This window comes from Prunus mume, linkage group LG5, assembly GCF_029339155.1.
Source record: "Prunus mume cultivar Tortuosa linkage group LG5, ASM2933915v1, whole genome shotgun sequence".
Taxonomy (NCBI): Eukaryota; Viridiplantae; Streptophyta; class Magnoliopsida; order Rosales; family Rosaceae; genus Prunus; species Prunus mume.
In genome coordinates this window covers 3,824,070-3,848,376 of record NC_142702.1, presented here as the reverse complement: position 1 = coordinate 3,848,376, position 24,307 = coordinate 3,824,070, and the positions used below count along the sequence as shown (strand labels likewise).

At 35.8% G+C, this 24,307-nt stretch overlaps 3 protein-coding genes and 1 pseudogene across 9 annotated transcripts; 2 read left to right on the top strand and 2 right to left on the bottom strand.

The window, feature by feature from the left end:
* Positions 1-2,034: 2,034 nt before the first annotated feature.
* Positions 2,035-4,533, top strand: LOC148916668 (uncharacterized). Its single transcript, XM_089052254.1, is given in 4 exon segments — positions 2,035-2,074; positions 2,389-3,257; positions 3,347-3,725; positions 3,728-4,533. Coding segments are annotated over 4 exon segments (2,094 nt in total).
* Positions 4,534-8,180: 3,647 nt separating this feature from the next.
* On the top strand, positions 8,181-9,346 carry LOC103330733 (protein BPS1, chloroplastic-like; annotated as a pseudogene).
* Positions 9,347-9,351: 5 nt separating this feature from the next.
* LOC103330718 (agamous-like MADS-box protein AGL15) lies at positions 9,352-14,923 on the bottom strand. 3 transcript variants are annotated; one of them, XR_016127212.1, is made up of 9 exons: positions 14,430-14,919; positions 12,671-12,746; positions 11,858-11,922; positions 11,676-11,775; positions 11,501-11,542; positions 10,991-11,032; positions 10,704-10,876; positions 10,216-10,308; positions 9,352-9,824 (listed from the first exon to the last, which is right to left on the bottom strand). XR_016127212.1 is itself a non-coding variant. In XM_016794774.2 (8 exons), the coding sequence occupies exons 1-8, from the start codon at positions 14,609-14,611 to the stop codon at positions 9,740-9,742; spliced, it is 762 nt and encodes a 253-aa protein (XP_016650260.2). In that variant the 5' UTR covers positions 14,612-14,923; the 3' UTR covers positions 9,352-9,739. The 3 variants fall into 3 exon arrangements, 2 of the variants coding, with proteins under 2 accessions (XP_016650260.2, XP_008231548.2); XM_016794774.2 differs by lacking the exon at positions 10,216-10,308 and having other exon boundaries at positions 11,676-11,772; positions 14,430-14,923; XM_008233326.3 differs by lacking the exon at positions 10,216-10,308.
* Positions 14,924-19,257: 4,334 nt separating this feature from the next.
* Positions 19,258-22,194, bottom strand: LOC148916667 (uncharacterized). Of its 5 annotated transcripts, none has more exons than XM_089053623.1 (8): positions 21,834-22,187; positions 20,866-20,979; positions 20,693-20,761; positions 20,550-20,569; positions 20,409-20,461; positions 20,235-20,265; positions 20,053-20,137; positions 19,258-19,720 (listed from the first exon to the last, which is right to left on the bottom strand). In XM_089053623.1, the coding sequence occupies exons 1-8, from the start codon at positions 22,015-22,017 to the stop codon at positions 19,515-19,517; spliced, it is 762 nt and encodes a 253-aa protein (XP_088909749.1). In that variant the 5' UTR covers positions 22,018-22,187; the 3' UTR covers positions 19,258-19,514. The 5 variants fall into 5 exon arrangements, 3 of the variants coding, with proteins under 3 accessions (XP_088909749.1, XP_088909750.1, XP_088909751.1); XM_089053624.1 differs by having other exon boundaries at positions 20,053-20,134; positions 21,834-22,185; XR_016127488.1 differs by having other exon boundaries at positions 19,682-19,720; positions 19,812-20,137; positions 21,834-22,194.
* Positions 22,195-24,307: the final 2,113 nt, after the last annotated feature.

Below are 24,307 nucleotides of genomic sequence, written 5' to 3'. Positions count from 1 at the left end.
ATAAAGTGGGATAATGAAGTTAAAAAAGAGAAAGTGGCCATCCTTCCACTTCCCCAAATAATTTATATAAAAAATTAACGAAAAATATGCTTCTTATGTAGTTTTAGGACTATGACTTGCTATTTTTGCAAGTAGCATTTTCCTGTTATAATATATATATATATATATATTTCTTTTTTCTTTTTTTTTTTTATAATATAAGTGATATTTTGAACTACAAGAGAGAGGGACTTCTCTCACATACTTTCAAGATATCATGAGAATTTGAACCTGAAATCACTAATATGTAAATCAATGTCATTTTTCACTCGACCCGTTGACTTGTTTGGTCTGATTATAACACACACTGTTTGGATATGGTTAGAAATGTAATCTAGATCTTTTGGGGTATGACAGGGATTAGGTTTAGTTATAATATTTGTTCATTGCTTGGGTGTGTTTTTCAAGTCATTTAATTTTAGAACTCAACTTGGACCCAATTAATGTAAAAAGGCATGGGATTGGTGCTAGTAGAAAATACAATTTGGGATTGGCCCCTACAAATAGTGGCAGGCAGTTCATTCAGATGAGTAATAAAATAATTAATCTTTTTATAAAATAAAATAAAAAGTTCCGAAAAATATCAAAATAGAAGATAAAATGCATTTTGACTAGTCTGAAATTGCAATTCGAGGAGACCACTAGTGCAAGCTACGTTAGTTATGGTATGGATGTCGTAAGAGTGCACGTCTACACGCTCCTCTTCCTCTAGCGACTGCAGCGACCAGAAACAATACAAAACCGTGTTGTTGACAATTTGAATTACATATGGCCTGGCTGGATTCTGGAAACTCCTCGAGAGTTTGTAGCCCGCACGTGTTTTTATAGGTGTACGTAGTTCACTATAATGTTTCTATAGTTGACCACATTTGCTACCAATCTGACCAACACTACATCCACAAATCATGCAGTGTATTTTTACACAAACTATCAAAGATGTTATGGGTGTTCGAACCTAAAATCATTAGTCTGTAAATCAATATTGTTTTTCACTTGACTGGACTCCGTTAACTCATGTAATATATATCTTAATTGCAATGGCGGAGCTCGTAGCTTGTCTTTAGGGGGGCCAATACTGTAGTTTCAAGGTTTTATAGTCTTATATTTCAACTGATATAGCATCAAATGTTTAAGAGTTATTGACTTTTTCATGGAGCTTGGGGGAGCCACGGTCATTGCGGGCCTATATGTGGCTCCGCTCCTACTTAGTTGCATAAGATACATGTATTATATATGTATGTTTGTATGTATTTTCATATATATTAAGTATTTTCATGTATTATTAAAATGAAGACTATAAACTATTAATTGTAAACAAATATTATTAAAATATATAATGGCTGAATTTTTCACCGTATTATTTTCTAAAATTTTGTCAAATAATACACGTGTATTTTCTTCGTACTTTTCTCATGATTTATATCATCTACGCTCATAACTTTTCCTAGGGTAGTAACAAAATCGTACATCTAGCCAAACCGGAAAATGGGTGGGGGAAGAATAAAAAATTAAAAATTAAAAAAGACGCCTAGCCGAGGATGTTTTGCTCACCACTAATGTGCAACAAAAGATGGACAACATACGACATGAAACGATCTGTACAAAGTAAACACATCCCAAAAAGGTCGTAAATGCAGTTCATGGCCAATGTTTTTGTTTTGGCTTAATTATGTACATGCCCCGTGCTTTTAAGTTTATCTCAGATTACCACCTGGTGGAAAACGCTCAAAGTACCCCCAACGTATAAATAACTGTCTCAATTTACCCCCTCCGTCAAATTTTTTGACGGTCCGTTATTTAACAAAGGCCCCACTTCGCTTTAACCTTTAAGCTATTCGAATAAGGGTTTCTCAGTTTGTAACAAAGGGGAAATTGGGTTTAGGGTTCATTGGAGAAGAGGGTTGTTGTCAAAATCTGAGGGTTCCTTCGATTTTGGGAGAATTTGGAGAAGAAATCATTGTTTGGCGTTAGGCTTTAAGGCTAGAAGGTGCGAAGATGGTGGTGCTTAGAGAATCTGGAGGTTGTCAACCCATATGTAAGTGGACCCATTGTTACTCGATTTTCTTGATTTTGGCATGTGCATTGAACTGTTGTTAGGATTTTGTTTTTATTTTTTGTATACTTTTTGACTCTGCTAGTTCTGGTGTGATCATTGTGTGGTCCTTGCATGTTCCTAGTGTGGTGTGTTGCTAGAAATTTTTTTGTTCTTTCATATATTTTTTTATTCTGTGCTGGCCCCAATATACCTTATGTGGTCCTTGGGTGTTCCTTGTATTATCCTTTGTGTGGCCCTTCTTTTCTCTTTGTGTGTTTTTTTCCATTTGTTAAGTGAATGTTCCTGTTACGCAGATAAAGATGCTGATGAGGTTGTCACATTTAAGTTTTTCCATGGAGGTAAACTAGTGAAAAATAGAAAGGACAGTCAGTGGTCTTATTTAGGTGGTGAAGTCAGTTGGTTTGATTACTGTGAGGTTGACTATATGTCCATGTTAGAGCTATTTGGAATGGCTAAAGATTTGGGATATGACGATGGGTATGATGTGAGTTTTTATGGTGAAGAGTTTGGAACTAGTAGACTCATTCAAATAATATCTGATAGTACACTTTTAGCTTGTATGAGCATGGTACCTAAAAGCAATAGCAGGGTGGTAGTTTTGTACTTGAAGGTAGTGAGCTTAACTTCAAGCCAAGTGGGGAATGCTAGCAGTGATAAAGAATATTCTTGTTCTGAGAATGATGATAGCAGTGATCCAGACTTTGAAGACAGTGACTATGCACAGAGTGATGAAGAGATTGACTTATTGAAGAATGATGATAAGTGGTTTGAAGGTTATGTGGATCATAGTATTTTTGACAATGATCCTAATACAGAGCAAAATGATGAGTCAGACAATGGAGAAGAGTCACCTACACTTACCTGCCCAAATAGTTCACAAAGTGAAGATGATGCAGTGGGTGAAGTAAGAAGGAAGAAGAATAGGATGCCAAAAGGTGAAGATTTCAGACCTGAAATTGATATGGGAAGCCCAAGTTTCAAAATAGGTTTAAGGTTTGCAACTGCCGAGTTGTTTAGAAAAGCTGTGAGGATATACTCCATTAATTGTGGAAGGGAGTTGATTTTTATGAATAATGACCGTAACAAAATAAGAGTAGTATGTGAAGAGGGTTGTCCTTTTGTTATTCATGCTTCAAGTGTTAGTGGTAGCACTTACCTGCAGGTGAAAACCTTTAATCCTACACATGTTTGTAGCAAGGGGACTAAAAATATACATGCTACTGGTTGGTTGGTGAAAGATATTCTGGGCAGTTAAGGCTCAATCCAAATTGGATTGCTTCTTCTTTTGTAGAGCAAGTTCACCAAGACTATGGTTACAGACCATCTAGAGCAACTGTGTACAGAGCAAGAGCCATGACAGTTGACATTGTAGAGGGGTCTTACAGTAAACAATATGAAGTATTGTGGGAATATTGTCATGAGTTAAGAACCAGGAATGTGGGAAGTACAGTTATCATTAAATCTGAAATGGAAGGTGATAGGCCACGATTTCAAAGAATTTACATCTGTCTTGTAGCCTGCAAGAAGGGGTTTTTAGATGGTTGTAGGCCTGTGGTTTGCTTGGATGGGTGTCATGTCAAAGGGCCTCACCATGGGCAAGTGCTTTCTACAATGGGAGTTTATGCAAACAACGAATGTTTCCACTTGCCTATGCATATGTAGAGATTGAGAGCAATTCAACATGGCTGTGGTTTTTAGAATTATTGAGTGATGATCTCAATATTACGAATAGCCATGGTTATGTATTTATGACTGACAAACAAAAAGGGTTAATAGATGTTGTGGATGCTCTATTCCCTCAGGCAGAGCATAGACATTGTTTGAAACATCTATATGGGAACTTCTATTTGGAACATAGAGGTCTTGCCTTGAAACATCAAATGGAAGCAATTGCTAGAGCCACAACAGTGCCATGGTTTCATGCAGAGATGACAAAGATGTTGCAGTTGTCTAAACCTGCACATGATTGGCTCATAGAGAAAGATCCTAGGCATTGGAGTAGGGCATATTTCAAGAGTGATTCCAAGTGTGACATGCTTATGAACAATCTATGTGAGGCATTCAACCGTAGCATAATGGATGCCCGAGACAAGCCTATTCTGACTATGCTAGAAAGAATTCGGTTGTATATAATGTTGTTGATGGCGGGAAGAAGGGTTCTCTGTGAGAAATGGCATGGACAAGTTGGGCCAAGAATTAGAAAGATATTAGAGAAAAACAAAGGAAAAGCTCAGTGGTGCATTCCTAAGGCTGCTGGACAGAATCAGTTTGAAGTAATGCACCATAGTGGCCGCACCTTTGCTGTTGATTTGAATGCCCACTCTTGTTCATGCCATGCTTGGGATTTGAATGGAATACCATGTTTGCATGCATGTGCTGCAATAAGTTGGTTTCATGGGAATCCAGAGGACTTTTGTGATGGAGTGTACAAGAAATAGGCTTATTTGAGAGCCTATGAACCAATGATTATGCCTATGACTAGCCAAGATCAGTAGATGAAGGTTAATTTACCTCCATTACTCCCTCCGAAATACCACAAGCAGCCTGGTAGGCCTAAGAAGACAAGAAAACAAGCTGTTGAAGAACCTAAACTGCCTGCTAATCCATATAAGCTTCCTAGGTATGACATCCCTTTAAAGTGTGGCAATTGCGGTGAAGAAGGGCATAATCAAAGTAGTTGTAAGGTATGTGGTTTTTAGAATTATTGCTTTACATTTAAATGTATTTGATTTGGTTTCTGACTTGATGACTTTGGTTATTAGGAACCTAGAAATCCCAACATAAAGCCTACTAGGAAGAGGAACATTGCCAAGGACAAACTTGCAGTAAGTGCCACAGTTTCAACTATGTTTTCACTCATCAAAATTTTATATCATGGAAACTTCTAATTATTATTTGTTTTAGATAAGAAGGAGAGATGGTGGAGACCAAAGTAGCGGACAACAGAGTATGCAATTAAGGCAAAGGAAACACTCAAGCACTTCCCAAGGGCCTTCTCAATCCCAGACATCTCAAGTAGCTGCTGCTTCTCTATCCCAACCATCCAAGCAGTTGATGCTTTTCAATCTCAGCCATCTGAAGTAGCTTATGCTTTTAAATCTCAGCCATCTGAAGCAGCTGATGCTTTTCAATCCCAGCCATCTCAAGCACCTGAACCTACCAAATTATCTCGAGTACAACAACGTAGGAGGAAGATGAAAGATCAACAGAGGAGCCATTTTGTCAAAGATCCTTTTTTTCATCCTTGAATGTTGTGGAAGACTTTAATGGTCCAGACATGGTTGTTGGTTTGTGGGATTATTGATGTCTGTTATGGTTGGAACTTGTTTTGGTTGGAACCTGTATATTTAATGTCTGTTATGTTTGGAACCTATTATGGTTGGACCTGTTTTGGAACCTAAATATTTTATGTATGTTATGGTTTGAATATTTGATGTATGTTATGGTTGGAACCTATTATGGTTGGACTTGTTTTGGAACCTGAATATTTAATGTATGTTATGGTTGGAACCTATTTTGGAACCTATTTTGGTTTGTGCATATTTCCTAAGGTTGTTATGGTTGGAATCTGTTTTGGAACCTGTTTTGGTTTGTGCATATATTCATAAGGCTGTTATGGTTGGAACCTGTTTTGGTTTGTGTTCTGTTTTGGAACCTGTTCTGTTTTGGTTTGTGCTTATAATGACAGGTGCTTTTGCTAGTTTTGGGCTTTGCCTCTTGCTTTCCAGATTCCAGTAAACTTTGGCATGTTACCAAAGGCTACATATCCACCATAAACTTTGGCAAAGAAGGCAAGTCCTGCTTTTTTAGGGAAAACTGAATTTTGGTTATCTTCTTCTAGATTCATCAAGAAATTACCATTCAATTTACCATTCATATCACAGATCAAACTTAACTAGCATTACATTACTTAACTAACTAGCATTACATTCATGTCACCATTTGTAACCTCTAAACAACTTACCATTCATGTCACCATTTGTAACCCCTAAACAAATTACAATGAACAAACTTAACTAGCAGTACATTACATTACACCAAATGACATTACATTACACTGCCAAAGTGTCTTACATTAGATTAGCATTTGTTCTCAAATTAAATTTGCCCATTAAACTACTGCCAAAGTGCTTAACTACTGCCAAAATGCCTTACATTACATTAACATCAGGTATCAAATTACAATGCCCACTGAACTACTGCCAAAGTGCCTAATTCATCTTCATGGCAAACACCACCAACCAGAAAGCAACATAGCAGCCCACAATATTTTTGACTTTGCTCGAATCTTTGCATTTTCCTTCTCCACCCTATCAATCTTCCTCAAAGAAACTGTATCAACGATTTTGAAAGCTCACACATTTCTGCATCAAACCACCAAAAAACCTACATCCTTTTTCTCCCCTTCCCTGTATCAACCAAGAACAATGACTGAAAATTTGGGTGGTAAAATGACTGAAAATTTCATCAATCACTGAAAATTTCATCACTAACAACTCTATCAATTTGTGATGCCCAAAACAATGACTGAAAATTTTATCTTAAACATGCTTACCTTTGACTTTGGGCAGACTAGAAATCTTCGCCCTGGGTTTGAACTGGTCCAAGAAGTCTGCATCCGTGCTAACTTCCCACAATGACACCATTGGCCATGCCGTCCTTCTCCTTGATTCTCTCCTGTTTCCATCATCCCAAATCTTCTACTCCACAATCTTCCAATTTCAAACTCCACCTCAGAGTTTTACAAACAATGATTTCTTCTCCAAATTCTCCCAAAATCGAAGGAACCCTCAGATTTTGACAACAACCCTCTTCTCCAATGAACCCTAAACCCAATTTCCCCTTTGTTACAAACTGAGAAACCCTTATTCGAACAGCTTAAAGGTTAAAACGAAGTGGGGCCCACTGTTCAGAACGGACCGTCAAAAAATTTGACGGAGGAGGTAAATTGAGACGGTTATTTATACGTTGGGGGGTACTTTGAGACGTTTTCCACCACATGTGGTAATCTGAGATAAACTTAAAAGCACTAGGGGCATGTACATAATTGCCATTTGTTTTTACAAACAACACCACGTACCGTACGTAGTTTTGAAAATAAAAAAGACAACGACGGTGTGAATTTGCTGATCATGATTTGAGACAGGGATGCCCAAAGCACTTTTCTAAGGCATTTACGGTATCCAAAACCTTATCATATTGCAAGACAAAAAATTCTCTTTCTATCTTAAAAGAAAAAGTGGAAAAATAAGCATAGGATTCTTGTTGATGTTGCCTGTGCTAATACTGAATCTGTGTCCAAAAATGATTTCATTTCCAGATATTTATGTCTCTTGAGTTTACTTTAGAGTTTATATGGAAAAGATAATACTTAAATAAAGGGTATATTATTAAAATAAATAAAAAAATCCCTAAATTTAGGGGTCATTTCAAATTGGTGAAGTTTAGGGAATTAACTCTTAAATAAAAGTTAAGAGAAAAACATAGAATCACACACTAACTAGTCTAGTGGTATTTGTTTCTAGTTAGTTGGAAGAGATATCAGGTTCTCTCACATAGATGGTAAGGAAGATAAGTATTTGTGATGATTTCGATACCTAGTTGCATTCTAGCTATATTATGAGTGTATTTACCTATCGATCGACTCCAATTAGTTGGATAATGAGGGTTATACAAGTATTTTGTAAATATCCTATAATTTGTCAAAATATAAGAAAAAAAACCATTTAATTTTAGTCATAGATAATGCAACAGAGCATAAAATAAAAGCAGAGAATCTGAACTGCATTTGTTCATCCTTGTTTACGCAGCTTACAGTTGTAGGCAACAAGGCCCAAGTGGACCCAATTGGCCACAAACGTGTATATCAGCACCAAGGAAAGTACACAATTAGATAAGCACATTTGACCGCCGACAATCCCCCTGTTTTTTAATTTTCAATTTGGCATGGTGGAAGGTGCTTTGCTTTGTCTTGCACACGCACCTGGTTTTGCTACTCTCTGTGTCTATCTATTAAGCCAACGCTAACACGCCATGTGGACTTTTTCAAACCAAACCAAACTTGTATATAAAGCAAAGTCTCCAAAACAGAACACAAAACAAACTTCCAAAGCTCCTCATATTGCATTTGCAATGGTTCTTTTGGTGCAAAAGTTTGATAAATTTTACTCTAAACTGGAGAATTTCCATCACCACAAACACAACCACCAATCACAAGCCTTAACAGCATCTCTGGAGGCTTTCAAATCCCATGTTTCAAATTGCTTGAACAAATTGTCTTCAAGTTCAAAATCTGGCTTAGAAATCCCATCTTTTCATGGATTCAACAGTGTTTTGACCTCCTACCCATCATCAACCATGCTTTTGCCAAGCTAGTTGTGGCCATAGACTATCCTGTGAGCAAATGGGAAGCTGCTTCTGTGGATGAGTATCTCAAATACAGTTTGAATTTGTTGGAGCTTTGCAATTCCATTAGTTCCTCTTTGTCTCATCTTGGGAAGGCTAGGCTTTCACTAGCTCATGCTTTGAGCCTTGTGGAGAATTCATCACTTTCTTTGGCTTTAAAGCATCTGAAGCCAATCCAACCAAAGGTTTTGAACAAGGAACTCAGATTCCAAGGAAATGAAGAGATTGGGAAACCAAGGTGTTCCAATATTAGCAAGCAAGCTGTTATTGATCAAGCTTTGGTGGTTATGCAGGGTATGGTATTTTGGGTATGTGGGATTTTAATGTCTGGCTTAGTTGGGGAAGCCAAGCCATACTTGGAGATGAGAAGTTCAGGTGGAAGGTTTGTTGATTCATGGCTTCCTGGATTGGATTTGAGAGCAAGTGAAGTAATTGTGGAGAGAAATGGTGTGTTGAAAGAGGTGAAAGAGCTTGATGATGCAGTGGCTGGCCTTGCTGCTGCTATTGGAACTGGAAAAAGCAGTGATGAAGCAGCTGAGGAATTAAGGAGAAGATTAGAGGTGTTTGAGAAGTTGGTGGAGGGTTTTGGGAAAGAGGTGGATTGTCTCTTCAATAAGGTTTTGGCTGGGAGAAATCAATTGCTCAATGGCCTTGGACAGCAAAAGCAGTAGAGAACAATTGTATAATTTAGTCTGTACAGAATATTGTTGTATGTTTATTGATTTTACTCTTTTTATTTTATGATTGTAATCATGTATTCTTTTTCCACATAAAAACACTTTGAAAAACCAGAATTTGTTTTGTATATAGCAAAAATAAATTAAAAGACTTAACCTTGCTGCATAATTTGAACCTTTCACTTTCAAAACAATGGCTGAGATTTAACGAACTTCCAAAAGTACTCTAGGTACTCTAAAATCCGACCAAGGAGAGCTACAATTTGTAAATATCCAGAACAGATTACATTTTCATCTTCTTTTTTAAAATTTTCTGGCCTCAAAGCAAATTACAAAGGAAACAAGTATAACTAACTAGAGCAGCTTCCTCTCCATAAGCCAAACCTCCCAAGAAAGGAACTTCTATGTCTCCACATTGATGATTTTCGGTTACCTACGGATTCTACCTTCTCTTTTACAAGTTACTGACCTTTTGACGAAAGCTAATAAGCTACACTCTCAACTGTATGAAATTCATCTCTAGCATCTGTTGATTCTATGGCAAAGAGAACCTCAGAAACAATTACAGGGCTAATTGGCTCCCTGAGTCATTGGAGTGAGCTTCTCTTTCTGGAGCCTTCCTCTTGCCATAAACATCACTTGGCAGCCTGGCAAAAAGACAGTAGATGTACAACGAACAGAATAAGATAACAATGTTAATTTTCACTTGAGAAACTTGTTTTACATCAACTGTAAAACAAGAAATCATAGGGGCAAATAAATTTAAAGTTTTCTTAACAGGGCTGGGGTATATTTTAGCTGGCCCATCCTAACCACAATCCATCCCCAAAATTTATTTGAGGCCTTTTAGTCTCGATTGTACAGTTGGGCATATTTATTTACTTATATTTTTTATTTATATAAAACCTCGATGATACGAAGAAATTTGTTGAAATAGATAAAGGATACATGAAGAAAGAGGAACAAAAAGGACAAAACCCCTCTAAGAGAAGCTAAATAAGATCATAGCAAAATAAAAGGCTACAAAATCAAGTTAACCTATAGCTAGGGAGCCCTGTAAGGTCCTGTGAAAAGGCTGTAGTTGCAAAAGAAGGAACAGAATCCCTCCTGTGGGAGCCAGATTAGTCCACCCTGTAATCAGCCAAACAATATGACTGTTTATCATAGATGAGTTCTACTTTTTGAAAGAACATCAAGCACATCTAAAAGATACTATATAGTTTGACCATATTGAAATTAACATTTGAGTTGTTTACATTAGTTTTCTAGTAGTAATCAATTTTACTCGCAGTATGGATAAGTACTATATATTTATTTCACCAGTAATAAACTTTTAACACTTTACTTTGCTTCCCTCTACCTCTCCCTAAAATTTTCCATGCTCTGCCATTGCTGAGCAATGGGCCAGGCAACTAGGAAATATTATCTAAATCTATTAAGTAGCCTAGGATGCACAAGAAACAATAAGCAACAACAGTTTTGCAGTTTATTTGAAGGTTATTTTGTTAATAAGGAAAGAATAGTACCCTAAATGCAAGGTGATGTCAGAATCTCCATTCTCAAATGCAAAATTGCTGACCAAATCTGGGCTTGTGACACCATGGTTTACAAGGGATTTCTCTTTTTCCACAGGATAATATTCCAGATAAGATGGGACTGCACGGTCAGTTTGTGGAAATAAACACCGAAGCTCCTCAACCTACAATATAAGAATAGGCCATAACAGATACATTACATAATATACAAATCACTCACAGGGAAGTAAATGTCAGAAACTGATCAAATTTTCATTAGCAGGAAGAATGTTGTTTACCTGTCTGCGCAACGTTTCATTCTCAAGTATAGCACGCTGTTCCTGGAGGAAACAAATAGCTGAAAATTAAATACCGGGTAAAAGTGTGCAACTTAGTCTTTTCTATACATACCAGTGTAGATGCAAGGTCATTGTGCAACTTATACCATAAAGCCAAGCTTTTAAAACCAGAACATAAGTATATAAGGAAAAACTTTGCATTATAGATTAGTCACTTTCTTCCTTTTCTTGTCACTTTTCATTGTCATATCCCTTTCTCTTTTTCTTTTTTCTTTCCTTTTGCTCTAAATCATTGTGATTATCCATACTTCAAAGTAAAAGTAGCTTAATCGAAACAAAATAGTATCTTTAGTAAACTTCAAGAAAAATTGCAGCTTTCATATGTTTGCAGAAATGAATTTTCTTCTTTAGTTCTTTAGAAAGTGATACTTCAGCATAAACTACGCAGTGCTACTACTACAGCTTTAACTTTAAAAAAGACTAAAAAATTCGGGTTGTGCTTCCATGTACCTGTACTCTTGATTGCTCTAGTTGCTCCACTAGTAATTGCTCCTGAAATAGTAGAATATATATTCAGGCCTTTCAGATTGCGGGAATTAGTACATGTTACAATCTGCAACATAATCTGACATCTCTACTGAATAACTGAAAGGAAAAAAAATGAAAAAGGAAAATATAATAGAACCTTCCTCTCCTTCACTGACAATAATCCTTCATTTAATTGCTGTTCTAGTTGCTGCAATTCTTTCAAGCTCAAACCAGTCAAGTCCTTACCCAATAGCCTTCTACACAATCAGAAAAAATATTATTATTACGTGTAAGGATCTCACAGTATTCCAAAAATGTAAGAATTGAGTAAATACATACACTTGTTTCTTTTGTAGCTTTGCAAATTCATCCTTTAGAACATCCAGCTCCTTGAAGTCTTGCTTCTGAAAAGAAAGATAGAGTTAGAATTATCAATAGAATGCTGAGTCCACAAAACTATGATCATGGAAAGAAAAAAAAAAGACAAAGTATGACAAACGGAAAAGGTTCTCAAGGAAGCAATTAAAACTGCCTAGGTACTGCTCAGACTAGTCTCAACTAAAATCATCTCATGCAGACCAAAACTTCATAAAATGAACATTGTGTGTCAATCATCTTTTTCCAATATACTTCATTGTTTCACAACTAATGCAAAAACAGGGCATTACTCATACACTATTTACATCCTTCTGTCGTTTTATGAAATTACAGTAACTATATCGCTTCACTCTTTATATATGTCACTATATTTAAAACTCATATGATCAGCATCACTATTTCTAATACCTATACAAAACTAAATGTCATTGCCAGCAACCGGACAATTCTTAAAACCTTTCATAGCGTTATATCTCCAATACAATTCACGAAGGTCAGAATAACTTCTGGAAATATTATGGGAGGTCCTTGCTCCAAGTGAGGTTAACATAATTTACCTAGGGAAAAGAACAATTTTGAACATATGAAACATATTCACTAACATATATTTCGCTTTGTCAAAGTTCCATACAGGTAAGACTGACATGCAACAGGAGGAAGAACAAATTACCACAGGAAGAACCAACAAATTAACAAACTTGTCCATCTTAAAATTTGTGTTACAACATAAAAGATCAACAAGTGTCAAGTATATAAACTTGTTGAGCAGAATACCTCTGCCTTGGATTCTTCTGCTGCATCCTCTGAAGAATCTAAGCACTTGTTATACCTTGAAAGAGTTCGCTTCATACTACAAAAGTACGAACAGATCAACATCAGCAGTGTTCCACTCAGACGAACAGAGAAAATTTAATTTCAACTTGCTTTATCTCTTCATTTACAGCAATACTTCTAAGTTGTTTTTTTGTCCAAGGAACTGGTGATAAACCACTGAGTTAATGCTTCTTCTCAAGCTAGATGCAATATCCAAAATGCTTTAGCCAAAAAAACCAAAATATTGTAGAAAGACAAAAATGGGTCCATAGAAACCAGAAACAATATCCATATTGTAATCCAATCAGTTAACAAAAGTTAGTTGAGTCTTTAATTCATGTTTGGAGAAAAAGTGTAGGTCATCTCCAGCGGAAGAGCAAAGGCTTACAAGAGTAGAGATAGAAAATTTCCAAAATGTAATTACACATGAGGACTATTAACTTTCATTCAAGTGATCACCTTCTATACAATTAAGGACTGTCAAACAGAGAGAGAAAGAGAGGAGACTTGCTTCTGCAAAGTTCGCAGGCCATTAGAGAATACAGACAAATTGAAACAAAGGATCATGTATTCTTTTTTGGTCAATTCCTACATTTAGGGGAGGAAAAATTTGAACTATGGATTCTAGAGAGGAATGACACCAATTCGCATTTGCCTTCTGCTTAATACGGAGTCATCAATTGGTATAAAGAAGGACAAAAGACAAACTAAATTCAAGCCTTTTGATAAAACCCCATGCCCACTGGCTTTTCAGGTATTTCCACCACGCCAAGACTTCAGAAGTCATTCTAATATCCCATTATGGAACAATCTAGCTGACCTTGCCTTGGACAAGAGAAAAGAGCATCTGAATATTCCAATCCCTACAATCAACCACTGTCCAGCTTAACACGATGGACAAAGGAGCAACAACCAAACAGGGGAGTTCCAAGAAGTGGCATTTCCTTTTAAATGCAGTGGAGTGTTTATGATTCTGCTAAGGGTGTGAGTACTAGAGCGACAAGAGTTATCAGTAATGGAAGCTGAAATTGGCCTTCTGATAGTTCTGACTGACCAACTGGTTCTGAATTAAGCACCAGCAGCACTAGTAGCTTACCAAGGTTCATTTCAGAGTCAATTAAGCATCAGCAGTACTTAAAGAGTCGAAAAAGAAATCGATCCAACATCATAAAAGTTGGAACAAAAACCACTTAAAATAATACTTCCAAACATGAAAATGTTATGAAGAATCTCAACTATTTGCATAATTACTTCAAAAGTTACTCATGAGAAGACCACATCATAGGTGAAATCGCCCCCAACTTGACAATTATAACAATAAACAAATTGGCACACAACGTGGAGAACATTTTATATAAAAAAGAAAAAAAGGAAAATGAAGTACATACCTAAAAAAGAATAAGAGAAAACGGAAACATGAGCATCCACTAGTTTGTAAAATAAAATAAAAACAATAAATAAAAAAATGAAGAAAAAAATGTAATAGACATTGAAATTTTTTGAAGCCAAATAAAATGGGAAAACCCAAAACCCCAGATAAATTCCTAAAAAGTATGCAGTCATGAGGAAATTAGGTGAACCAACTAAGGACAAAAGCTTTATCAATAAACCATCACAGAAAATCAGAAGAAACACATGCATGAACCTCAAAATTTCAGAAGGAAAAAAATATTGGCAATTTGTCTCCAAAAGAAAGAAGTATAAAAATTCAGATACATACCCAGCACTGGAAAACTCAAAAAGCTTTCCAGTATTAGAGAAGATGATAACAGCAACCTCAGCATCACAAAGAATAGCCAATTCTTGAGCCTTTTTGAGCAACCCAGCACGTCTCTTTGAGAATGTGACTTGTCTGCTATTAGCATTCTCAATCCTCTTGATCTCAATCTTCCCCCTACCCATATCTCAGAACGCCAAACCCAAACTACCCAAATGCTCAAAACCCACAAAGGAACCAACCAACCACAGCCGAAAAACTTAAATTCCAATTCAAAGTCTTTCTGGGTTTTCTCTGTGTCGGTCTCTCTCTCTCTCTCTCTCTCTCTCTCTCTCTCTCTCTCTAAAAGAGTGCTCTTTCCCTCTCTAGCCGTTCTGAGGGTCCTTGGGAAAGAGACGGGTTGCCAAAATTAGATTGGGGAGAAGATAAAGGGGCGTGTGTGAGAGAAAAGAAAGCGTTTTTGCCCCAAATGGCGAAAGCTCGGAAACGGCAAGTTTGCATGGCTCTGTTTACTATTTAGAGTGGTTGCATGACTCTGTTTTGCCACATTTGGAGTGTTTTGGGTGTTAATGGGTCTCTTTGTGGGACCCACTTTTCCTTCCTTTTTTAAATTGTATTTGAGTTTCTTTTAGTTAGTCTGGCTTTTGTGGGTCCCACTTTTACATTTCAAAATTATTATTATTATTATTTTCTATTTTCCTTTTATTTTTTATTTTATTTTATTTTATTTTATGATTATCTATGTGCTATAAACATGGTAGTTTAATGTTGCTGCTAGGTATAGTAAATCAAGTGGCCAAAATTAGAGAGAGAGAGAGAGAGAGAGAGAGAGAGAGAGAGAGAGAGAGGCAGGCGGTAGGCTTATTTTGTATTCTTTTCTGTTTCCACATTTAGAGTCCCATTGGCAATTTTTGTAATGGGTCTGTTGTGAAACCCACTTGCCCTTGGGCATCTAATTCTCTCTTCTTTCAATTTGCCACATTGAGAAGTTTCTGGTTACATTTAAGTGATACATTTAGTAAAGCCACTGCCAATTTTAGACAAGGGCATTGCCTAATTTGTAAAAGCACTTTTGCAGTTTTTGGAAGGAATGTCAGGACTATTGACTCTTCTTTGCTGTCATGAGCAAATTGGGAAGGGTCTCATGACTCATTTGGGCTGCAAAAGATTTTTTTTCTTCCCATAATTAAAGTGATTTTATTGCTATATATAGGTTAGGCCTAGAGAAGGGTTGTCAAAAACTATTCCATATTTGTATGCAGGTAGATAGGGTATGAATGTAAATTTACTTGAGGAAGAATGCACCATTTATGTTTTATGGAATACAGGTGAAATGGCTCTTCTAAGCCATGATTCATAGTGACCCACATTTTTAAGAAAGAAAGAAAATGAATTTGGATTGGTTCCTCAACCTCATAGTAAACTTGCACATATACATAAGGGAAATTATTTGTACCATTTAAAGAATAGTTATCAAGAATGTCTTCCACTTTTATTTTTTTAATCAGGAAGGAATTCATGATGACTATTTTAGAGTACTAACAACAATTTCTTAAAATCTATTTAAGTATCCAACTTTAATAAGTCTTAATTTAATTCCTGGCTTGAGGCGATTACTGAGTACAAAAATCCTCTAATATTTGATTATGGACACTCACGCATAGGAATTACCAAATTTAGCCACTTAGGCTTGAAGGCTATGTTGCACGGACACGGGTACGGGGACACGGGAACACGACACGGCAAACCGGAAATTCTTAGAAAATTAGGACACGGACACGGCTAGGACACGGCAATTAAAATAATAATTAATTATCAATACTTTTTTTTTGCTTAATTAATTCTCAATACTTTAATGTCACATAATTCCATAAAACAAAATAAATAACTCATTGTTCATTATCCATAAATAATAATTGATACACCATAAAAAAGAATCGTCCTTGTTGCGTTTCTCTTCAAAAAAACAGAAGAAAAGAATCTTCACCTCACCACCAAGTCCAACTCTTCTACTGTTATGGAGGGACATAAGAAAAGAAAATAGAAAACATAAATAAAAGCATTTGAAAACAAAGGAAAAAAATTTGCAAAAAGACTCGCCTTTGCAAAAGTTGGAGAAGATGAGAAGAGCTGTTGCAACGGAAGAAATGAAGTGAAGTGGCTGGCTGATACTTTCGTGAGATTCATTTAGATTTAAAAATTTATTTTTCCACTTTTAACCCATCTTTTTAAAATTATTTCAAATCAGTCCACTAAAGTTTCAAAAATCACGTTTAGACCCCTACTTTTATTTTCAAAATTTCAATTTGGTCCCTGCCGTGTTGGAGCCGTGTCTTGACCGTGTCGGAGCCGTGTCTTGACCGTGTCGGAGCCGTTGACTGTGTCGAAGGCGTGTCCGTGCAACATAGCTTGAAGGTATAAGAACAAATATTTGATGACCAGGTCTAAAGGAGATAATAATATCAAATCACAAAAATAAACAAGATAAAATTTTACAATCCCGATCTCTTGGACCACAGGAGTTCAAGAGATTGTACCCACCGCTTGGATATTAATCCAATGGTTCAAAAAGTTTCATAAAAAGAGTGCAAGAGTGAATGAACCGTTGAATTTACATCCAACGGTGAGTGACCACAAATCTCTTGGACCTTTGTAGTCCAAGAGATCAGGACTGTCAAATTTTAATATTAAGAAAAGAGTTGGCCAACTAGGCCAAATGAAAAACGGTATTGACTTGTAATGTGTGTGTGTGTGAGAGAGAAAGTCCCCTCTCTTTGTAGTTTAGGAGAAACACTTGCATGAAACAGGACATCAAACAGTGTTATCTCTAACCAATAACTCTATAACACACATGATAAAATTTTTACATGACATAACATTATTGGTCAAAGATAGCAAAATAGTCTTGTACCCATTGCAACCAAGTATTTCTCGTAATTTAGACTATATGTTGTATTTAAAATATTAAGAAAAGAGTTGTGATGATGATATTGCCAAATAATATATCAAGTCTGAGACCTTCCCCCAATAAATTCACATTTACTTTTTGTATTTATCTATAGTTTATTAACTAGTATTATTCTGACAATATTTGCTGTCAATCATCATATAATTAGCATTAATCATACATTCATTGCTTTAAACAATTTGTAATAAATCTGAAAATTAAAAATAATGTAGTTTATTAGTGGGAGTTTGTAGTGATTAAGAACATTTATAATAGATCTAGATCACTCCAGATCACTCCTATGTCTATATTATTTCTCTTCCAATCAGTTCATTCATATCCCTTATGTTATTATCTTCCACATTATTAAAGTATTTATTGAGTTTACTTAAAACCAAAGTTCCCAAACAACAAAATGCCATTATTGTTAAATTTTCAAACAACCCAAAATTACCCTCATTTAAGAAAAACTTTCAACACAACTATCTCATGTTAAGAAGACAAATTTGTAAAACAATAGCATATTAAAATGCAAACGATTACAAAATATAAAAGAAATACCTGGTTTATAAAGTGGTTGGGTTAAAATTATCTAAGATATAAACTTCAGAAGAAAAGATTCTAGCTATCAAGTTGGGTTACTTTCCATTTCTTCCTTCTCTTCCCGCTTTGCTAGCCACCTACTTCATATAGTCTCTCGCTTTTTCTTTTTTCCTTTTTTCAAAGAAGCATTTTCTCATTTAATCATCCAGATATAAATAGCAATCATATTTCTCATTTAAGTTGTTAGTTGAAAAAAGAAAAAAAAAACCTCTGAGAGAGAGAGAGAGAGAGCTTTAGAGGATCACGTCGGATTCTCGGTGTTATTTGGCTTTTGGTGGACCTATGTTAATTTACACTTTCTTTGGCAAATCTAATGTCTCATATCTGGGCTGGCTTTGGTTGTGCCTCCTCTTGCGAGGTTGTTCTTTGAGGTGTTGATGCTTGATCACGGTAGATCCATTGCTCATTGGTGTATTGAGGCCTTGGAGTAATTAGGTGACACTCTCTATGTCATACCCCTGAGGAAAATTAGTGGTGGTTGGTTTCCTTTTGCTTTGCTAAAGGTGTTTTTGGCTTTTTAATTTTTGTTTAATTTGTTCAATGAAGTCCAAAAACTCTATGAGCTGTATGTGTTATTTTTCTTTCCTAATTCCATAAACTTTGTTAAGTTTGTTGGGTTTCATAGTCTCTTTAGGAAAGTCATGCCAGTTAGTTGCTGATTTTATCCTTGATGTAATTGGACTAGATTCAAGACAACTATAGTGGTAAATAGGGGTTTTAGAAAAGTTGTTTTTGGAAGTGATTCTCTTTATATTAGTTTTTTTGCTGCCTCATGTCATTGGGACCGTGGCTCATGTCATTGGGACCGTTTTGCCCACGTCACCATACTGCTATTGGGATGGCTCCCTTTACCGTCTTTTCCTTTGTACTCTTTTTGTCCATTTGATCTGATAAACTTCTATCGCTTTTTTTATCAACAACATAAAAAAAGTCTCTGCTTTGTAACCTCCCATCTCAGATAATACGTTTGGGCTTGATGCTGGCTGGCATCATAACCCTCCCCCTACCCAATGCCAACGTTTTCTCCATTCACATAAACATAGATCAAACCAACAAACACAAATACGTGCAGGGGCAACCACCTTCGTTGGAATATACAAGCTTATGTTTCAATCTCCTATGCCCTTCATTCCGAGAATCCTGATTGATATACAAACAAGTCCACGATTGAAAGAATTTTCAATAAAAACTGGTTGTAAACTTGAACAAACTGGAGGATCGACACAACGATGCTAGCAACCAGCATGCCAAAACAACCATCACATACTTGTACAAGGGAGCTGAGCAAGAATGTTCCATGAACTTAATATCACAGTTTTATTTTTGTAATTGTTTTGGTAGCAACTTACTGATACAATAAAAGAAATCAAAGATGGGGATAATGTGTCTATGGTTTCTCTGGAGGATTTTATTCTATTGGGTTTCTTGTTTTAGATTTTTATCCCTAAAATCCAGGCAGATACATCGAACAGAATCCTTTATCTGTCAGACACCCAAGGATGACCGTTATACCTTCATTGGTGCTTCAATGCAAGTAGCTACTGTAAGAGATCAACTGTCAATCCATAAGTTGTTGCACTACTTAGCTCCATATCATCCTTTTTACACACATATATAAAGTGACAATCTGGATCTTCCAAAACAAACTCAGCTGGAAGTAAGCCCTTCTCAGTGATAGGAATAGGTTCCAAATATGACTTTATTGATGAACTACAACCTTCAGGCCTTTGGAATCCTGGTCTGGCTGTGAAAAGATAGTCAAAAGGATAACAAAACAAATAAGGCACCTCAATCATCAATTGTAACAACAATTAATGAATTAAAAGAAAACGTACAAGAAACAGGAGCAAGCAAAATCATAGCATCATCGTCTCTGTTGATTATCCAAAATAAGATCCCCCGAAGGTGGGTAGAAACGTAGTTTAGAATGGACTAAAATCAACAACTTCAAAAGATTTTATGTGTGAATCAAATAACAAGGTGGAAGCAAAATCACTTCTGGAAAATGAATTGAAAAATGATAGATATTTGAACAGGAAAATGGACGAACTAATATGATATGAAAACTAAACTTACGTATAATGTACAAATTAACTTTCCAATTGTACACTGGCCGGATCAAATGAGGCATCCTTACTGTAGGATCACCATAGGTTATCTGCTATGTGGCAGTTTAAGAACAGATCATGTATTTTGAGATTCCAATAAAAGAAAGAACAATGTAAAATATAAAGCCACATCTAAGGGTGCACAGTTACCAACAAATAGATCCCTCCAGGTTTAAGAAGCCTACAAGCAAAATAACAACCGTGATTAGTGACAGAATATAAAAGTAAACAATAATTAATAAATTTTAAATAGAAAAAAAAATTGTGTACTGATCCAGTAATATAAAAAATTGCAGCTGTCAATTGAGTCTTAAAGTCTACAACCTACTCACTTCCCCTAGCATTTGAGCAGCACTAATTGGAGCATCATTGCCACACTAGAAATATAAGAACAAATAAGAGAATCAGAGTGTGTTTAAGTAATGACTAAGAGGAGTCATAAGAACATCACAACAGACATCATACCATCAGTGAATCAAGAGTTCCTTTGACAGACCACAGGTGCAAAAAGTGGTGACAGCAACACAGTTTTATTAGGACAAAAAAGAAAAAATTAGTCTGCAGTATTGTGTATTCTAAAATTACTAAAATAAAGAAATGATACATACCTTTATCAATGACACCTTCAAATGATTCATCTGGGAAGACACTCATATCCCTAACATCCATTTGCATGTCTAATTGTATAGGAAACATGCCTAGAGTCTGCAATATTTACTAAAGATAATGCAGTACAAAATTGTACTGGTAATTTTAATGAAGTAAGTTTTCAAAAGGATACATTTCAGCTGAGGTATGTGCTCATATTTTCTTTTCATCATGTCAATGGCCACTGATGAAATGTCAATGTTCATTATGTCTTCATATCCATCCGCAACCATGTCCTCAGACATAACTACGAGAGAAGATTTTTCCATTAGAATTTCACTCAACAAGTAGATAGTAAATATCTAAATCCAATGAAATTATAGATGTTAGGACCTTCCTGATTAGAAAATGAATCATTTTTACATCAACAGTTCTTCGTCTATGGATGGCAAGGGTAATGCCATGCTTAGGGACGCCAAAGCACCCTAATTGCATCAGGTACCTTATTACTTTCGACATCAATTGTCTAATTAGTGTGAGAGCAAATGATATATTGTTACTTGTAGTTTCATTCTAGGGCCTAGACAGAATGCATCCCCTCTGGTGATTCATGTATATCCATATACCAAAACAGATGGAACTATCAGAGAGAATGGGGGCAGGAGTAAGAGAGAACCTTAATTAGGGGAATTCAAGCTCAAGCACAACTGCCCAGAAATAACAGGGGGGAAATTGGAGTAGAACAAGGTCCAACCACTAAACCAGCAATAACCCTAAAACCCAATTTCTTTGATTTTGTCACAACTTCTCCATAATTCAAACACAGGTCAAAATTACCAAAAAGTAGCTAAAATTAAATGATGAATGTTCAAAACCACTAAAGTTTTGGGAACCAATTATACTCTAACAGAACAAACCCAAAAGGGCCCAGTTGTCAATGAAAAATATAAGAACGATTATCCAAAAAATCCAACATCCCAAATCAAAAAAATTATTTTCTATCTTTTTTCTAAGAATTTCTCTCAAACCAAACAGAGCTAACAGAGCATTAATGCAGAGAGAGAAAGAAGCTCTAGAACCTGCCGATTAAAACTCTCAAAAGGGAATAGCTTTACAAACAAACAATGAAGAAAAGAGCAACGGAGAAAGAGGGGAAATTACCAGCATTGCCACAGCCGACCATGAGAACCCGAGAGGAGGTTGGTATGTAGTTTCGGACAAAAGGACGGAGAGAAGAGTAGCGCTGGTACCAGTCGAAGGAGCCTCCTTCTTCGACGTAGCGGGCGTCCCAATAGACGGCGTCGCCATAGTTGTAGGTGTTGCAGCTCGACACGTCCCTGAACATCGTCTCTTCACTTTCTGCTGCTGCTGATGATTGTGGTGATTTGCGTTCAGCTGGGTACAGTCGGCGATATGAAATTACGCAAGAGAGAGAGAGAGAGAGAAACGAAAGGGCAGGCTAGTTGGTGCACTCAGTTTCGTGTTGGTTTTCAAGGCTGAGGGCTTTTGGGCCCTTTTTTCTCCGTACAGAGTAAGTGGTGTCCGAATGAGAAATTCACTAGGCACCCAAATGTTCTATTATTTATTTATTTATTATTATTAGAAATACAAAGTAAATTACCCACAAAAAAAAAAAAAAAGTCCCAACGGATATTAAAATCAAAAAATTAAGGTTCCGTTTAATAACCATTTCTGTTTTTTTTAATTTTTTTGTGCTAGAGTATAGAGAAAAATTAGAGTGAAGATGAGAGAGGACTCAGAGGAGGATGAGAGGAAGTAGTAAGAAAAGTGAAAACAAAAATTAAAAACTAAAATATATTTGAAATTATTTTCACTTTCAAGTTTTGTTTTCACTTTTGTTACTTTTCTCTCACATTGTCCCCTCTCATCCTAACTCTCATTTTCTTTTATACTGTAATACAAAAAATAAAAAATAAAAACTAAAGCTGAAATGGTTATCAAACGAACCTTAAAATTTTAATCAATATGACACGGGATAAGGGAAGTACCCAAATGCAAATATGACGAAGAGTATGTCTTAAACTTACCAGACCGTCTGCTACCATAATGATTTCTTGAAAATTATGTGTGATTCTAATTGCTTAAAAGTTGGAAAAATGAACTTAATTTCTTAGGCCCCATTTGATAACCATTTCAATTCTAGTATTTAATTTTCATTTTTTGTGCTAGAGTATTGAGGAAAATGAAAGTGAGAATGTGAGTGAGGTTGAGATTGAGAGAGAGATGGTAGGGAAGGAAGGAAGAAAGGAGTAACAAAAGTGGAAAAAAAAAAAAAAAAAACTTGAAAGTGAAAATAATTTCAAATAGATTTCAGTTTTTAGTTTTAGTTTTCACTTTTATTACTCCTCCCTTTCATCCTCCCCTCTCATCTTCCCTCTTAATCTAATCTTTATTCTTGTTCTCACTTCCACACTCTCTCTTTTCACTCTACACTCTAGCACAAAAAATAAACATTAAAAATTAAAATTAAAATGGTTATCAAATGGGTCATTAAATACTTGAATGCAATCTCGAGGGAACTGAAGTTTGACATTGTAGAATTTGGATTAGATTTTTAGAATAGCCTTTAATTTCCATTTTTGAGAGGTGTAGTCGCTATGCCCATTAAAGTGTTGCTTGTAACGCTAAAACATTTAGGCAGCCAAAGTAAAATATTTGTATAAAAAAAAAGTTAATAACACTCAATTACTATTAGATGTTTGATTTTTCAATCAAGATACATAATAGTACTTGATAATTTGTTTTTCAACATAAAATGAGTTTGCTAACATATAGGATTATGTGTGTAATAGACACAAGTTTGCTAAATAATTGCAACTTTTTCTTGTCCAAATCTAAAACCAAACCCACTACAAGGGGGAGGTGATTCCTCACACACATAAACTATTGAGGTGTCATAGGGGTTTGAACTTGAGATAACTAATCTGTAAGTCAATGCCATTTTCCATTGGGCTAGACTTGTTGGCAAGCTTATATGCATTCTATAAATTTTAAAGATTTATTAGCAAATGTGAAATGAAGTCTTGCTTTATTATTATAGAAAATTAGTTAAATACCCATTCCTAGACATAAAATTATAAAAATACCCTATACTATTTAATGTATATAAACACACCCAAAATAAACCCAAAAATCAACAGCTGTATATTTTTTAATTTAATTATTAAAATGAAATACCTTTATTACCCTTTTAACATAAAATTGGAATTCTAATCAACAACATATCAGAACCCATTTCACGACCTCCAGTCTCTCATCTTCATCTTCAACCCCAATTTTTAGTTTTTGTTCAACCTCATCATTCTAAGCTTCGTCGGAGGGCTCGCCTGGGCTATCGACAATGATGCGCTGGAGAGGGCCTTTTCTCCGTTCGGTGAGATCATCAAATCGAAGAGCCATTTGATGCATGTTCTCTCTCTGCTTCTTGATCTTTTGTTTCTCTATGTTACTTGATCTTTATCTCCCAAAGATTGAAGATCGATCGATTCCTTTCCATTTTTGTTTATTATTGTGTATTTGTTTGATTATACTCCAGCGTTTTTGTTTTGATGGACGGACCTTATTTGATTTGGTTTCTTTTTGTGTTTCCAGATCATCAACGACCTAGAGGTTCA

Coding starts and splice junctions, on each gene's coding strand:
- LOC103330718 (XM_008233326.3), bottom strand. CDS start 14,611: ATGGGTAGGGGGAAGATTGAGATCAAGAGGATTGAGAATGCTAATAGC. Junction 11,776..11,857: donor AAGCTACAAAAGAAACAAGT/GTATGTATTTAC, acceptor CTGATTGTGTAG/AAGGCTATTGGGTAAGGACT. Junction 10,877..10,990: donor ATGAAACGTTGCGCAGACAG/GTAAACAACATT, acceptor CTTATATTGTAG/GTTGAGGAGCTTCGGTGTTT.
- LOC148916667 (XM_089053623.1), bottom strand. CDS start 22,017: ATGTTCAGGGACGTGTCGAGCTGCAACACCTACAACTATGGCGACGCC. Junction 20,980..21,833: donor GGTCGGCTGTGGCAATGCTG/GTAATTTCCCCT, acceptor CTTCTCTCGTAG/TTATGTCTGAGGACATGGTT. Junction 20,762..20,865: donor GCACATACCTCAGCTGAAAT/GTATCCTTTTGA, acceptor CTATACAATTAG/ACATGCAAATGGATGTTAGG.